At 44.1% G+C, this 16,901-nt stretch overlaps 1 protein-coding gene across 1 annotated transcript; it reads left to right on the top strand.

The window, feature by feature from the left end:
- The first annotated feature begins 52 nt into the window (after positions 1–52).
- RDH8 (retinol dehydrogenase 8) lies at positions 53–16,230 on the top strand. The gene is made up of 6 exons (XM_066590067.1): positions 53–161; positions 8,013–8,174; positions 8,291–8,470; positions 10,431–10,524; positions 14,084–14,267; positions 15,590–16,230. The coding sequence occupies exons 1-6, from the start codon at positions 56–58 to the stop codon at positions 15,812–15,814; spliced, it is 951 nt and encodes a 316-aa protein (XP_066446164.1). The 5' UTR covers positions 53–55; the 3' UTR covers positions 15,815–16,230.
- Positions 16,231–16,901: the final 671 nt, after the last annotated feature.

Genomic DNA, 16,901 nt, shown 5'->3' with positions numbered 1-16,901 from the left:
ATAATCCGGGATCTCGTGCAGAGGAGGGTTGGCGGCTCGCTGAGAACAAGGCACAATGGCTAATGACAGCAAGAAGACCGTCCTCATAACAGGGTGTTCATCGGGCATCGGCCTGAAGATTGCAGTGCAGCTGGCGAAGGACCCCCAGCAGCGTTACCATGGTAAGAAATTAAAGGGGGGCACCTGTGACTGAAACTTCTATAGAGTTCCACAAGGAAATGTTATGCGGAGTAATAGGAGGAGATAGAGAGGTTATGAAAGGTAATAGGATCGAGAGGTCACACTAGAATAACTGAGCACTGATAACAGAGAATACTAGAAGATCGTTAAAATGGCATTAAACCAACCTAATAGCTCCCCTTTGCTATTTCCCTCTCCATGTGTAACCTGTGTGACAGTAAGTAGTAGTCCGGACGACATCCTGCTAACGAGACATAACTAGTGGCCTACGTTCCATACTGGTCTGGTCCGGTCGGGTCTGAACACCATTTTTCTGAAACTTTGGTTTGGGCTCCAGAACTTTGGTGTCTGTTGATTAGTATTCGATATTTGATTATCTTGCTAATATTAGTAAAATGGAAGCAGATCATATATAGTGGAGCAAAAAACCAATGTCAGCGCTGATAAATAAAATGTGATGGTACATGGAAGCGATGGCTGCGGCAAACACAGTAAGAGAAACACCTGCCTCAGCACTCATGCACATTTAATATCTGCGCAACTGTTATTAATGTTAACCGCATGAAAATGCAAGTTTCTCAGTGCACATTTTGATCAAAACATGTGGGCCCACGCTGCCTACACTTTTATCGTGCACTTCATAAGCCTATCTGTTCCAGGTGGTCCAGTGAGTATGTAGCCACGTATTCAGCTTTCCCATTCACTTGGAGGCTTTTGACTTAAAGACAGGTGTAGTTACGAATGAAACCAATAAAGTTTGCCTGGACGTGGCAGATGAGCCCACATGTTTTGATCAAGAAACTTGTATTTTTGTGCAGTTCGTATAAACAACAGTCGTCAAGTTTTATTCAGATATTCAATGTGTGTGAGTGCTGAGGCAAGTGTTTCTGTTACTGAAACTATATAGTGGAGTGGTTGGTTGCTGGTTTCTTGTAGATTTTAAGCTGGGACGGACTATATGAGTAGAGGAGAGCCCTAAAGGATGGTCAAAGTCAAAACTGTAGTACAAACAATTTAAAGTAGGACTTATCATTAGGTTTTGTGCCACCAAACCCCAAACCACCAGTATGCCGTTATGCAGGTGGGGTTTAGCCTTCTAAAGTTGCCCCTATGACAGTGGTACATTTTGGTATTAGCCAGGAAAAGAGCTTATGGTTTGTGGTTCCATCATGGTTTCTGTTCTACATGCAGAAAAGTGCATAGCGATGAAAGCCAGGACAGAACCCTAGAGTACAATATGCGGGATGGAGAACTGTTTGGTCTTCCTCTCAAATAGTTTCCATCCCTTTTGTACTGGATACAAAAGCACTCAGCGCTCTTCTATCCACTGTAGAAGACTGAGAGCGACGGAAACTATGTGAGACGGAGACTAAAGAAGGCACTGTCTCACAGATTCTCCTCTATCACGTTGTCCACATTCTGTCCTGATTTCTGTCCCTATGCAGTTTTTTGCATGTAAGACGTGGCACTGTGGAGGATTTATTCCATCTCCCTTATTTGCATATTACCCAGAGGAGCGTGCGTGGCCATTTGAGTCTCCTCACTTAGTTTATAGTATATAGTTGCTCTCCCTAAGGAGAAAAGAGCGTTTCTGACCCCTGTCCCAGGCCTCTCACTAGCAAAAGCCAGACTCCTACTGTACACTGATGATGGGCAATAACCCGGAAACAGCTGTATGTACATGGAGTCTGGCTTTGCTTTTGATTCCCAGCCATTGTAACAAGACTTGTATAAAAAGTCCCACTTTGACTCGAAGGAATGCTGCCTTTCAATAGGTGGCACTGTGGAGGATTTATTCCATCTCCCTTATTTAGATGTAAAACTGTGACAGAACCAGCGCTGGTTTCTCAAAAACATCATTTGAAACCCACCTTACCAGGGATGAGTCTGGGAATCAACTCCAAAGGCGTATGCCGAGTAAGCTAGAACTTGTTTTTGTAGCTAATGTCAAAACAGACAATTGTCACACAGGCATCTCTCAAAAGCAGAACCTCAGCTGCATAATGACAGACTTGTGGTTCGGTCCTCCAAAACCTCCTGACAGGTTCACTTTAACAAAGTCATGGGTCAGGGAACTGAATCACCCAGCAATCCAGACAGGGTGCACGGGGGTCAAAGACTATTTGGGTTCATTGCAAAGTAAGCAATGAGCAGGAACAAACTGAATATTTAGATTTTACATAGGGGCCTGTTCTCTGATTGGTCGGGAGGCTGTAGATACAAGCACTTGACCTATAGAGACATTTGGAGTCCTGATAGGCAAATTAATGACTTTAGTAGCTGGAAATACTGCTGTCTAGTCTAAGCCTACTTACTAAAGGACTTGTAGAACTTCATGGAAACATGGCTACTGACTTCCAGAAACAGCGCCACTTTTTATATAGGCTGTGTGTAGTATTGCAGCTAAGCTATAATGCCAGACCAGCCCATGGACAAGAATGGTACACTTTCTGGAATCCATTGGTTTTTTTAATCTCATACAATTCCTGTAAAGTAGGCTAAGAAGTACTTAAAACCATTAACGCCTATTAATATTCTTTTTACAATACAATGACTGTAAAAAAACTAAACATTAAGGCCTCATGCACACGGCCGTGACGGACTCTGCAAGTGGAATACCGCAGTGGAGTCCGTTGCAGCACCCCCCAAAGACCCCATACTCACCTCCGGATCTGCTGCGTAGCTCCCGCATGACACTGCCGGCAGTATATGACGGTATATGACATGCTGGGTGGGGCGCATATTCACACTATACTTCCGCTGTGCTATAGCGGAAATATAGCATTGACTACAATGGAAGCCATCCGCACATATTCCCACGGCAAATAAGACATGCCATGGGTAATTCCACAGCGTGTACATTGAGCTATTAGCTTCAATAGAATCTAATAGCTGCGGTGAAACGCATCGTATTTCCGTGGAAATCCGACCATGGGCATTAGCCCTAAAGGTAAACTACTTTACTTTTTATAGAAAATTGGTGCTTCAGTTTGTGCTGTGACTTCCTGCTGTGAGAGGGGCTGAGAGAGTTGCTTGTCCTCTGATGAGTATACATATAACATATAGAAATGCTAACAGGGCTATGCATAAAACTGACAGTAGTCCACTTTCACACCAAACACCACAAACAGGATATCATTCAGGCATCCGACCATGATCAGACGGAGGAAACACACAAGACATTACTTAGACATCTGACCACCATCGGACAGAAGGAACACACAAGACATTACTCAGGCATCTGATCACCATCGAGTGGAGGGAACAAACAAGACATTACTCACGTATGCAACCACCATCAGACAGAAGAGACAGATAGGACTAGACTCAGGCATCTGACCACCATCGGACATAGGGAACAAACAAGACATTACTCAGGTGTTCAACCACTATTAGACAGAAAAAACAGACAGGACTAGACTCAGGCATCCGACCTCCATCGGACAGAGGGAACAGACAAGACATTACTCAGGCATCCGACCATCATCAGACAGACATTACTCAGACATCTGAGCACCATCTGGTGGAGGGAACAAACAAGACATTACTCAGGTGTGCAACCACCATTAGATAGAAGAAACAGACAGGGCTACACTCAGGCATCCGACCACCATCAAACAGACTTTACTCAGGCATCTGACCACCATCTGGGGGAAGGAACAAACACGACATTACTCAGGTGTGCAACCACCATCAGACAGAAGAAACCGATAGGACTAGACCCAGGCATCTGACCACTATCGAGCAGGATTGAACAAACAAGACATTACTCAGGTGTGCAACCACCATCAGAAAGCGAAAACAGACAGGACTAGGCTCAGGCATCCGACCCCTATCAGACAGAGGGAACAGACAAGACATTTCTTAGGCGTCCAACCACCATCGGACGGTGGGAACAAACAAGACAGGACTTAGGCGTCTGATCACAAAGGGACTGGTTGCTCAAACAGGACAAGTTTTAGACCATACAAACAGACTGAGCTCCACACAGCATGCGTGCACACAAAAGAATAACCAGCACCCATGTGAGGGTGGGAGTGGAATAAATGCACACCAGTCATGGCTGATTGGGCAGCTAGTGAAACACCTCCCTGTAAGGTAATTAATTCATAAACTACAGTACATTTTGAAGCAGAGAAGAAAGGGACATTAAACACTGAGTGATTCCAGACAGACAACACCCAAGGGAACCTCTGCAGTGACAGAAAACACTGAGGGATTCCTGACAGACTACTCTCCATGGAACTTTTGTAACAACAGGCAAGAGGCAGTCTTCGGTGCTCAGCACTGAATGTCCAGGCGGGGCATGTGCACAAAATGCGATCATGTGGACGACATCATGATGCCACCCTGGCACCACTTCCTGATTGCGGCCGGCCAGCTGCAACAGCATTTTTTATATCTGTTTAGTAGTATCTGACATCATCCGGGAAATTCTTTTTGTACTTCTCCATTGTGAATGAATTTAGCTCTGTAATATTTCAGGGGATTTTTTTTCGATTGGACAGCCCAGTTAATTTATCAGCGGGATTTAGGCTAAATATACATAGTGATTCACTGTAGGTTGCTTGGTTGCAGGACACCAAGATTGTAGGGTCATATGATGCGACCATGACTTAATATTGGTTAGATTGGATACAAGATGTGATACTGGCAAACATGTAGGCCAGTGGTGGCGAACCTATGGCACACGTGCCAGAGGCGGCACGCAGAGCCCTCCCTGCTGGCACACGTCACCATCGGCAGCTCACATTAGTAAATGCCTGCAGGGGTTGTGGCTCCCCTGCAGGCATTCACTCAGCGCTGCTATCTGCGCTGATCCCGGCGCACACTGTGATGTCAGTGTGCAGCCGGGACCCTCCTCCCCCTGCTCTCGCAGAACCAAGTAGGAGACGACGGGGGAGGAGGGTCCCGGCTACAGAAGAGGAGCGGCGCTTCCACAAGGAGGAGGGGTAAGTATGTCGGGCTGGAGGGGGGGCATTATTACTGTTCTGTGGAAGCCCTGGGGGCATTATTACTGCTGGGGGGGGTGTCACCATTACTGCTGGGGGGGGGGGAGGGGTTGTCATTATTATACTGGGAGCCGCTGTGGGATGTCACAATTATTGCTGGGGGGGTGGGGGTGGGTCACTATTATCCCTGTGGGGAGGGTCACTATTATCGCTGGGGTATGTTTACATGCGGCAGAAATGGGCAGGGCTGTTTCAAAATAGACCAGTGCAGATTTTGACTGCTTTTTGAATGCAGAAATGCTTAAGAATTTTCCACAGTATTTTCTGCTGAGGACATTCTGCAGTATTTCCGCATCCAAAAAGCAGTTAAAATCTGCACGCTGTCTATTTAGAAGCGGCCCTATCCTTTTTAGAACGACGGGGGTAAAAATAATACGTCGTGATAAGCCCCGCCCCCTGACTGTTGGCACTTTGCGGTAAATAAGTGGGTTTTGGGTTGCAGTTATGGCACTCGGTCACTAAAAGGTTCACCATCACTTATGTAGGCTCTAGTATTGTGTTGTACTGCTTCTAGCTTAGATACGAGATGTTATGGAGGCGCTAGTACCCTGTTGTACTGCCTCTAGCTTAGATATAATATGTGATACAGGCAGACATGTAGGCTCTAGTACGCTGTTGTACTGCCTCTAGCTTAGATACGAGATTTGATAGAGGCTCTAGTACCCTGTTGTGCCGCCTCTAGCTTAGATACAATATGTGATACTGGCTGACATGTAGGCTCTAGTACCCTGTTGTACTGCCCCTAGGTTAGATACAAGATATGATAAAGGCAGGCATGGAGGCTCTATTACCCTGTTGTACCTCCTCTAGCTTAGATACAATATGTGATACAGGCGGACATATAGGCTTTAGTAGCCTGTTGTACCGCCTCTAGCTTAGATACAATATGTGATACAGGCAGGTATGGAGGCTCTAGTACCCTGTTGTACTGCCTCTAGCTTAGATACAAGATGTGATACAGGCAGGCATAGAGGCTCTAGTACCCTGTTGGTCTGCCTCTAGCTTGGATACAAGATGTGATATGCATAGACATGGAGGCTCTAGTACCTGTTGTACCGCCTCTAGCTTAGATACAATATGTGATACAGGCAGGCATGGAGGCTCTAGTACCCTGTTGTACCGCCTCTAGCTTGGATACAAGATGTGATATGGACGGGCATGGAGGCTCTAGTACCCTGTTGTACCGCCTCTAGCTTGGATACAAGATGTGATACGGGCAGGCATGGAAGCTCTAGTACCCTGTTGTACCACATCTAGCTTGGATACAACATGTCATACGGGCAGGCATGGAGGCATAATGGTTCCATATGGTATCCTGCGACATATTGCTTCACATTTACTGTAACTGAGCCTCTAGACTCATAGGTTATCACAGTTGGTGTCCCAGATGGTCCCATACGTGTTATTTTTGCGATAAATCTGACGATCAAGCATCCACCATGAGAGGAACACATGTGGCTGCGGGATGTCCTGAACATATCGTTATTGTCCCTTGTAGCACTACTAGGGGGGACCGACTGTCTTAGGTGATGGCACTCCAGAACATCACACCAGCAGGTGGCAGTGTGACGCAGCAAAAGCGGGATTGAGGCACTGATCCCTAGGTCTCCAGACACAGACATGGTCATCCTCAGTGCCCAAATGAAACCTGGATTCGTGGACTCCGTAGCTTCCATCTGCAAATAGAGGTGACGATGGGTGTCAAAAGCAGTACACATAATGGGCACCATAAGGCCAAATATCCTTCAGCCAAGCGCTTGGAAATTATTCCAACAGACAGAGGGGTGTAACGATGGCGACACCTGTCTGAAACAGTTAGAGCTACTAGTGCTTGTCGGACGATCCTCTCTACCGGTGGTCTGTAGAGGGCGTCCTGAGCCCAGTCACCTTGTGTGCCCTCACACATCCACTGGTCCCAATACCTCCTAACAGTCTGGTCAGAACGGCCGGTGGGGACAATTCATCGATACGACCATCCAGCTTCTCACATCCTAATAATGCGCCCCTCTCAGACTCTGGTAATGGGGTGAAATCTCTTCTCTGCGTCGTAGAGGCGTCTAGTGGTCAACAAGCTCTACACAAGAGGAAGAAGAGGTCACTACACACAAGGAGCCTCCGAGAGCCTCTTATAGGCCAAGGGGGGAACCACTTTTAGGGTCTCAGGTGACAAGACCGTTCATCTAATCACCACAACCCTCATCATTTACTGATCTGCCTGAGATGGAACTGCATGCCGGGTTTTGCAGCAAAAACGAAAACTTCTTCTAGGGGGCGGGATTTTATTTGACAGTGAGTGTATCTTGTAACACTGAGTCTCAGACACTGACCTTTTGCTCCAGGCAAATCTGCTTATTCTTAAGACGTATTCCGTCCGATCATGAAGCCTCTTAATGCACCATATGACTGCCATCTAATACTCACTGATAACTCAGGGGATGAGTTGAGGTGTTCTGTAATGCAAACTGATAAATCTTTATTTGTAATTCCTGCAGGGCGTAATACCTAACACTATGATAACACTTATTGGCCCAGAGGGGATAACTCCTGAATTAAGGAGATCAGTGTAGGACGACTGTTGAGTCCAATCATGTTGGCTTCAAAGTCAAAATAAAGGACACCTTCATCCATTTCCTACCATCCCAAATGGGTTTTTCATACATCCACCAGAACAACACAATGTTATAAGGTCAAAACTCGGAGAACGTCTGAGAACTTTGTGTTGGTTTGGCACCACTGGCTCTTCATACGAATCAACAAGGTTCTATAGTCTGCTGATAGTCTCTTGCTATGGATTACCCCATGCTGCTGTTTTATCTACAGTGTTTGCCACCATGAGGGACCTGAAGAAAAGTGGGAAGTTGGAAGCAGAAGCTGGGGAGACCCTCAATAAGACCCTCGAAATCAGACAACTGGATGTGAACAGTGAAGAGTCAGTGAAGAAATGCATTGCAGAGCTGCCTGGTCAGACAGTGGACGTCCTGCGTAAGTGTCCATGTGGTTGAGTTACACCTTCTCATCAGTTTCATTGAGGTATTATGTACATGTCGACTCTTCTAATGGGTTTTCATGGAGATACAATGTATAATGTTGATTTACAGTGAACAACGCCGGTGTAGGCCAGGTTGGTCCCCTTGAAAGCTTCTCAATGGACGACTTCAGAAAAGTCTTCGAGACAAACTTTTTCGGGGTGGTGCGCTTGGTCAAAGAATTCCTCCCTTCCATGAAGAAGAGAAGAAGTGGTCACATTGTGGTTATAAGCAGTGTGATGGGACTACAAGGCGAGTCGTAGTTTATTGTTAAATGCAGGTCCTATCGGGGATCAACTATGGTCATTGCTGACCAACTAATCCCCAGGCCTGTTATCAATGCAGACAGCGCAAGAAGCAGATGGTGTTGTCCATATTGCAATGGGAACTGTGCCTGCAGTACCAAACGAGGCCACTGCAATATGGACACCGCTATCTGCTTCCAGTGCTGTCCACACTGACAGTGGGTCTGGAAAACAGTTGATTGAGGGGATCCAAGGCATCAGACTCCTGCCAATCAACTATTGATGATCTATCCTGACAATAGGTTATTAATAGTAAAAGTCCCGGACAATGCCTTTAAGGAAAATGAGGAGCATCTTTAACTCCTGGTCATTTAACCCCTTTGTGACACAGAATGTAAGTTTACATCCTGGCTGGGGGGCACTTAATGCAACAGAATGTAAATTGACGTCCTGTGGATGGTGTGAGCTCAGAAGGTGTGACTGACAGCGTCCTGGCCTACCATGGCCTATTGTAAATGATAATGCATTGCAGTACAGAAGTACTGCAATGCACTATCATGGCAATCAGAGCTTTTCTGGTTCAAATCTGCCACAGGGACAGAAAAATGAAAAAAAAAATTGTAACAAAAAAGACCCTTTTTTGCACACTTTCCCTTCTATGTATAAAAAAAATGTTTTTTAACCCTCCAGCGCAGCCAAAACTGAAAAAAAAAAGCTAAAAAAAAGTCAAAAGTGCTTATTTTCTTCATTTTGCCTCCCCAAAAAAATACAATAAGGGCGCCTACCCACTGGCGTTGCCGATTTTCGTGCGTGAAAAACGCCGCGTTTTCCGTTAATTTCCATTGACATTCATGGGTGCATTAAGAGAAAAATAAGGACACATATGCAACTGACAGTTCCTATGTTAAAAATTGCAACGGACCGAAAAAAAAACGCCAGTGGACAAGAACACATTCTATACTAATTGCTCTTGAGAAAAAACGCAAAACGCAAAGGAAAAAAAATCGCCAGTGGGTAGGCGCCCTAAAAGTGATCAAAAATCGGTATGTACTCCAGTATGGTGCCAATAAAAACTACAGCTTGTCACGCAAAAACAAGCCCTCACAGGGCTCCCCGCATGAAAAAAGAAAAAAATTATAAAACTTAAAATAGAGCGATGCAAAAACAAAAATTCCAAAGAAAGGGTTTTTATAGTATAAAAGTGGAATAACCTAAAAAATAACATTTTGGTATCGCCATAATCGTACCCCCCACCCCACCCCACCCCCGCAGAATACATTTATCATGTCATTTATGCTGTATGATTAACGCTGTTAAAAAGAACCCTGAAAAACAATGGCAGAACTGATGTGTTTTCTCTCCCTGCCCTTTCGAGAAAGATTTTAAAAGTTATACAATACACTATATGTCCCCAAAAAATGGTACCATATGAGGGCTTGTTTTTTACTCGTCATGCAAAAAACAAGCTCTCATATGGCTATGTCGATGGAAAAAGAAAAACGTTATGGCTTTTGAAAAGTGAAGATAGAATCCCCCAAAAATCATCATATCCTTATGGCCAAAATGGGGTTAAAGGGATCGACCGGTTTATAAAGCCTGTTCTCAAATAGCTTACATGGGAATTTTGATTTAAAAGAGGGATCCCCCATCATAGACACTCATTTATTGGTCAGAGCTGCTACAAAGTGCATTTGGAGGACCCGGAATGTCTTGATTTCAGTGGCCGCTATGTAATGCGTCATACTGCCTGCAGTGGCGCTGCTGGGAAATGAAACACTTGCTGCTGGAATCTCCCACAGGTTATAGGCGATCACTGAAGGTCTTAACAGTAGGACACCCTGTGATGAGCCTATTGTGGGAGGAAACTTCTACCAAAAGAGGATCGTCCACAGCAGAAACCAGTTTGCGTTTCTTGTGCATGTGAGGAATTAATGTTTTCTCTGGTCATTTTCTGTTCTATTGTGCAGGCATTGTATTTAATGACATCTACGCGGCATCAAAGTTTGCAGTCGAAGGATTCTGCGAGAGTTTGGCCGTGCAGCTCTTAAAGTTTAATATCTTGTGAGTATATAAAAAAATGTACCTTTTTTAGTAATGACAAGTTTTAACCATAATAAGATGAGCAAGTCTGCATCTGCTTGAAGGACTTATTAAATAGGTGATCCCATCGTGGGCACATGGACGTCATAAAGGGGAGGCGGAACTGATTACAGGGTGCCAGCTATAATTACAGGAGGAGCCTAATAGCAAGTGTTAAATCTGACTACAGCACCACCGCAGGGGAAATGAAGTATTACACAGTTCCCGATTAAATCAGTGAGCTGTTTTGTAGCTACTCTCTGATCTAGTTTCTAAATCAGAGTTCTGAATAGGGGACCCTTCTATTAAAGGGGCATTGCCATCTCGGCTTTTCATGGCCGTGGTGGGAAAACTTGGCATTCTGTTCAGAACAGCTTTCGAAAGAGCCGAACGCTGTTTCTGTATCTCTCATTGAAGTGAATGAGAGATATGTAAATAGCATTGCATATGGTTCTACATGGTTTCCATAGCTCCTATTCACTTCAATGAGAGGTACGGAGGCTCCAGTAGGGTAACCCTATGGCAGCAGTTTCTCATCTCGGCTATGAAAAGCTCCTGAAAGGGTATTTCAAATTGGGTTTTCTAAACTAGACAGCCCCTTTAAGAAATGAAGGCTGGGCTGTTATTTAACCCCTTAAGGACCAGGCTGTTTTGTACCTTAAAGGGGTTGTCCAGCGAAAGCAAGTGGGGGTATACACTTCTGTATGGCCATATTAATGCACTTTGTAATATACATCGTGCATTAAATATGAGCCAAACAGAAGTTATTCACTTACCTGCTCCGTTGCTAGCGTCCTCGTCTCCATGGTGCCGTCTAATTTCAGCGTCTAATCTCCCGATTAGACGCGCTTGCGCAGTCCGGTCTTCTCCCTTCTGAATGGGGCCGCTCATGCCGGAGAGCTGCTCCTCGTAGCTCCGCCCCATCACGTGTGCCGATTCCAGCCAATCAGGAGGCTGGAATCGGCAATGGAACGCACAGAACCCACGGTGCACCATGGGAGAAGATCTGTGGTCCACCGTGGGTGAAGATCCCGGCGGCCATCTTCACAAGATAAGTAAGAAGTCACCGGAGCGCGGGGATTCGGGTAAGTACTATCCGTTTTTTTTTTTTAAACCCCTGCATCGGGTTTGTCTCGTGCCGAACGGGGGGGCTATTGAAAAAAAAACAAAACCCGTTTCGGCGCGGGACAACCCCTTTAAGAACCAGACACTTTTGCTGCTTTTTTCCCCATGATGTACAGGGCTATTTTAAATATCTTATTCACTGACTTTTTTTTCCGGTTTTTAGTTTTATTGGCGGTAAAAAGCTAAAAAAAATTATTTTTTTTAACATTTATATATTTTTTTTTTTATTAGTATATTTAACCTAAAATAAAGTATAGGAACGGGTTCCTCATTTGTTTTGGACGTTTTGATATATAATGTGTATGGTTTTGGATTACAGGGTGCATACAGCGATAGTTTTGGTTGGCGTCGGCTTTGGGTTATTTTCTTTCTTATGTATATATTTTTATTTTTTTCTGTAATTTTTTTTTTACTTATTTATGTAATGTTATTTTTTTTACTATCTATGTCCACCATGACGTCATATAAGACCTCTGGGGGGCATTCACATGTGACTGCCGGCTCGTGTAGTGGAAGATATACTTCCACTTTCACTTTTTAGTACACAGCACTTATTGAGCGCTGTGTACTAAAGAAAGGAGGAGGCAGAAAGGGTTAAAAAAAAAAACCTTCTGCCTTCTCCTGCGGCTTATCAGCTGTGGCTAACAGCTGACAAACCGACATGCTTATGATTTATTGCAGAAGCAGGAGCTTTAAACCCCCACCATATTTTTACAATCGGCTGAGTTTAAAGCCCAGAACCAAGTGCCGTAAATTTACAGTGCTTGGTCCTTAATGGGTTGAGCAACCCACTTTGAAATACCTTATCAGAGTAGTTTGAATAAGATGTAAAGAGTGTCTCTCACAATGGTAGACAGGTCCTTGGCCATCCTGTAATGCTTATTATCTCCTATGGTGGTGCTGCAGTAGAATTGATAACTTTATACCAGTTTACCTCATAGATTACAAATGATTTCTGGAGTTCTCAGCAGGGCAACAACCTCAGTTCAGCTTATTTTTAGAGTACCCACCTAATAAAAAGGGATAAGAAAAAGTGGACAATCCTTTTAATACAGGAAATGAGACCAGATTTTTTACACAGTGTTGTTCTATGTGACCCAGTGTTTCTTTGCTTTTAATTTTAGTCAGCCATCTGCAAAATGCTTTTTGTCTAAAGGTGGCCATACATGTTAGATAGAAGAAGACTGATGAGCGAGCAACCGTTGAAGGAACGATCATCTGGTGAACAGTGTTAACCTACACATTTTAGCCAGTATTGACCATCAGTCATTCAAACTAGCCATACATGTTCAATGGCACCGGGCAATAGATGAAAGCTGTTTTGGAACATTCTTTCAATAAAGCATCTTTAGTTAACGAACGATTTTTTTGTGAAAAGAAGACCTTTTTTTAAAAGATCTTCTATCTCTACAAAAAAATCTTTCATCCAACTATTGGACAAAAAATTCCAATATGGCCGACTTCTTTCCAGATAGTGACGACCTCTCCTCAGTTGGCTGAAATAATTGTGTGTTGTTTAATTCAACCCAATTAGTGCTGAGCGAACTGAAAAAAATCAAAGCCTCTTTCGGGTCGAACCGTGCTAAAAGTTTTGTGTGATGGGTTTGTCTTGGCCGAACTCACTTAAATCCTTCCTCCTATATGGCTCAGTAGCTAGCACTGTTATCTTGCAGTGCTGGGGTCATAGGTTCAAATCTGACCAAGCAGATACAGCAACAGCGCTAACCACTGAGCCACCATGCTTCTTCTTCAGTAGGAAATAATTAAACACAAGGAGAACATACACTCTCCATGCTGATGTTGTTCTTGGTGAGATTTGAACCTGGGACTCCAGTGCTAACTACTGAGCCACTGTGCTCCTTTTGCCTTCTTCCACCTCCTCCTTCTTCCAAAGGCAGGAAAAAATGAGAAGGAGAAGAAACAGAAGCACAGGGAGAACACACAAACTCCATGCAGATGTTGTCCTTAGTCACATTTGAACCTAGGACCCCAGTGCTGCAAGGCTACATTGAGAATAAGGAATGTCATGGCTCTTAGACAGCATTATACACTGGTTGTAAGAGTATTGGTGTAGATTCAACTAATTCAGACAGAGCCAAACTTTTTGCTGAAATCTGCCAAATGGCTGACCTGAACTTTTCAAAGTTTGTTCCAACACGGAACAACGAATGAACATTTTGGTTGATATCGTCCATTCTCATCAACTTTAGTCAAAAAGTTCAAAAGCAGTGTCGGTGAAATGGAGTATGAAAAAACACTAATGGCATGCATAGCAGTACAACATAGCCAATACAATGGATTTAGAAAGCCATTCGGTGTTCTATCTAGACAGTATCTCCAGATAGACTGTACGATGATGAACATCCATGTTGTTCTACTAGGACTGAGTGATGCAATCCATGCTCTTTATGTGCAGCATTTCGTTAATAGAGCCTGGACCCGTGAACACAGAATTTGAGATGAAGTTGATGGAGGAAGTGGCTCGCTCAGACTTTCCTGGAGCCGATGCCGAGACCATAAGATACTTTAAGGAGGTTTACCTCCCTAGCGCGCATGAAATCTTTGCCACCTTGGGGCAGACACCAGATGCCGTGGCGAAGGTTAGTAACTGAGTGTGGTTCAATCATTTCTACATGACGCCTTTCCAGTCATCCAGTTATCGTCTTGCTGTTTTTGGTCTGATTCTTGTGCGTAGCTAGCAATTTTCCTTTAACGTGGTGGAGGTTTATAGCGGTTGGCCCTCCATCAATACCACATTGATTGGATATCCTAGAAATGAGCCACCACTAGCGAAAAAACTCCTTTAAAACTCAACCAAAGCTCACAGTTATCAGTCATCTTTACCCATACCGGTGATGGACAAATAATGTACATTTTAGGAGCCAGTAACCCTTTCCGGAATCCAGCTTGCGTTATTGTTGACTGTACTATTTGTGGTCAATAATAAGAACAAGGTGCAGAAATCGTATTTCCTCCTTTAACATAAAGAACTCTCATAGAAAGAAACAGAAAAGAATCCAAAAAGTTGGGTGGCAAGGGTAAATTTTTAGACACATTGGTTACCTGGCTCCTAGGACATGTCTGGCCCTGAACCCTGACACCCGAGCCACGCACTGTCTACTACACACCTCATTTCACCTTTGATGTTTGCTCAATGGCTGTCCCTGCAGTTTCTATTCAACAATGTTTAATTAAGTTATCCCCTAAATCGTTGGAGTTTGACCACTGGGAACCCAACCAATCCCAAGAATGGGGCTGCAGTGCATCCAGGAGCATACTGTATGCACTACTGCTCCATTCAATTCAATGAATAGCCATAGTTCCATTGAAATGAGTAGAGCGGCAGCTAGAATGTGCAAAAGTTCTTGAGATCAGTGGGCAGTCCAGCGGTTGGACCTCCAATCATCATGTTATCCATTATACTGTGGATAGGGGGTAACTTTCTTTCATGGGACAACCCCTTTAATTCTCTAAACCCACACTTCAAGGGTTGACATATTCATTATTTTACTAGTATCTACCCATAACTGCATAAAGACAGGTAAATGGTGGTTATTGCTGCAAAAGTATGGTACATTGTACATTGGTATCTGGGATATGGCATGGTGTGGGCAGATATGCTGTGCCATTGCAATCGGTGGCTGGATTCAGTTATCGTATATAGCTGTCTTGATGCATGAGTAACACTGGAGATAACTCAGATGCAGATCATTGAAACCTTGATGCCATGGTTATTAGCAATCTCAATTACCCCACTGGCACTCTGCACCACGATCATGGGGTGCCTATAGGTTGTCATATTGGAATTTTGGGGTTTTGTATTTTTGCTTTTTCTGGATCAACACAGGATTCAAAAGGTAGGTTGAAATTGATGAACCTGGGTCTGTTTATTAACCTCATGTCAATTTCTCATTACATAAAGGCCACGGTGAGGGTGATAGGAATGGAGCAGCCGGTCTTCCGTGAACAGACGAACCCTCTCTACACCCCACTCACTGCTCTGAAATACGCAGACAACACTGGAGAACTCTCCGTGAGGACCTTCTACAATCTCATTTTCAACTATGGCTCCCTCTTTCATTGCAGCCTCAACCTCTTGAAATGTATCACCTGCAATTGTTTTCGCCGGAGGGTCATGCCAGTTTAAAGACCCTCAGCCTACAGGGCAGCGTTTAGAGTATGTACACTTCTGCAAACAATTTTTTATTTGATCCAACATCTAAAAGAAAAAAATAAATTATTATGTAACTTATCGAAGAGTCTTCATCAAAGCGGTTATCTAACAATCTGAAGTTACCACAATGCACTGGATAGGGGATAACTTTATGATCAGTGAGAGCTCCACCGATCCTGAGAACGGGCATCACGTGTCCCCCTGATCTCATCACTGTAGGGTCACTTCTTCCACCTGCAGTGACATCCGACCGAATGGAGCGCTTGTTGCGCATGCATGGTGGTCGCTCTATTCGTTTCATTGGGGCTTGTACTTGGCTATCTCCAGAAGTCCAATTAAAAGTGAATGGAGCGTCACAGTGCATGCATTTCCATTGCTCTATTGAATCTCCTCACTGCGGGAGGGGAGGTTGTGCAGTAAGCCCATATTGAGGAGGAGAGGGTACACGCCCTCGTTCTCAGGATCAGTGAGGGTCTCAGTGGAGGGATTCCCACCATTCATAAACATCCCCTATCTGGTGGATAGGGTATAACTTTAGATTTAGTGATAACCCCTTTAAGAATATCTTATTTTTTGTGTCTATAGCTTCTATGCAGACCTATATGTCTCCATGGAAACAGACTACAAACAAACCCTGTGTAGTCTGATCCTGTAATGATGAGTTATGGTCCCTTTACAGTGAGAAACTATCTTTCAGGCAGTTGCTTAAAAAAGTCGATGAAGCATACGCACAACATTTGTTTGAAAGCTTTTACACAGACCTCTAATTGTTCGTTAGTCGTTGGCCAAGACATCGTTCGTAGGGGAAAAATCTCCATGCAAATTGAAAAGTCGTTCAAACACGGTACAAGCGACTATGACGTTACACCAGATGACTTTTGATGAACCAATGACTATTTTTTAGGTGAGCTGAAAGGAAAAGACTAGTGAGAAAATTATCACTCGTCACCCTGTTGGTGGCCATGTTTACACAATGCAACTCTTATCTGTATTCACCCTTTAAGTGATTATTCTGACAATAGTCATCCTCTGCAAAGCCACCCTTCCTCCCTTTCATCTG

The sequence above is a fragment of the Eleutherodactylus coqui genome, chromosome 2 (genome assembly GCF_035609145.1).
Source record: "Eleutherodactylus coqui strain aEleCoq1 chromosome 2, aEleCoq1.hap1, whole genome shotgun sequence".
In the NCBI taxonomy this organism is placed as follows: Eukaryota; Metazoa; Chordata; class Amphibia; order Anura; family Eleutherodactylidae; genus Eleutherodactylus; species Eleutherodactylus coqui.
The sequence above is the reverse complement of the archived record's forward strand: the minus strand, read 5'-3'. Positions and strand labels throughout refer to the sequence as shown.

Excerpts from the sequence above, each read along its gene's own strand:
- RDH8 (XM_066590067.1), top strand. The coding sequence starts at position 56 with ATGGCTAATGACAGCAAGAAGACCGTCCTCATAACAGGGTGTTCATCG. Across the intron at positions 162-8,012 it reads CCCCCAGCAGCGTTACCATG|TGTTTGCCACCATGAGGGAC; the intron begins GTAAGAAATTAA and ends TTTTATCTACAG. Across the intron at positions 10,525-14,083 it reads CTCTTAAAGTTTAATATCTT|CATTTCGTTAATAGAGCCTG; the intron begins GTGAGTATATAA and ends CTTTATGTGCAG.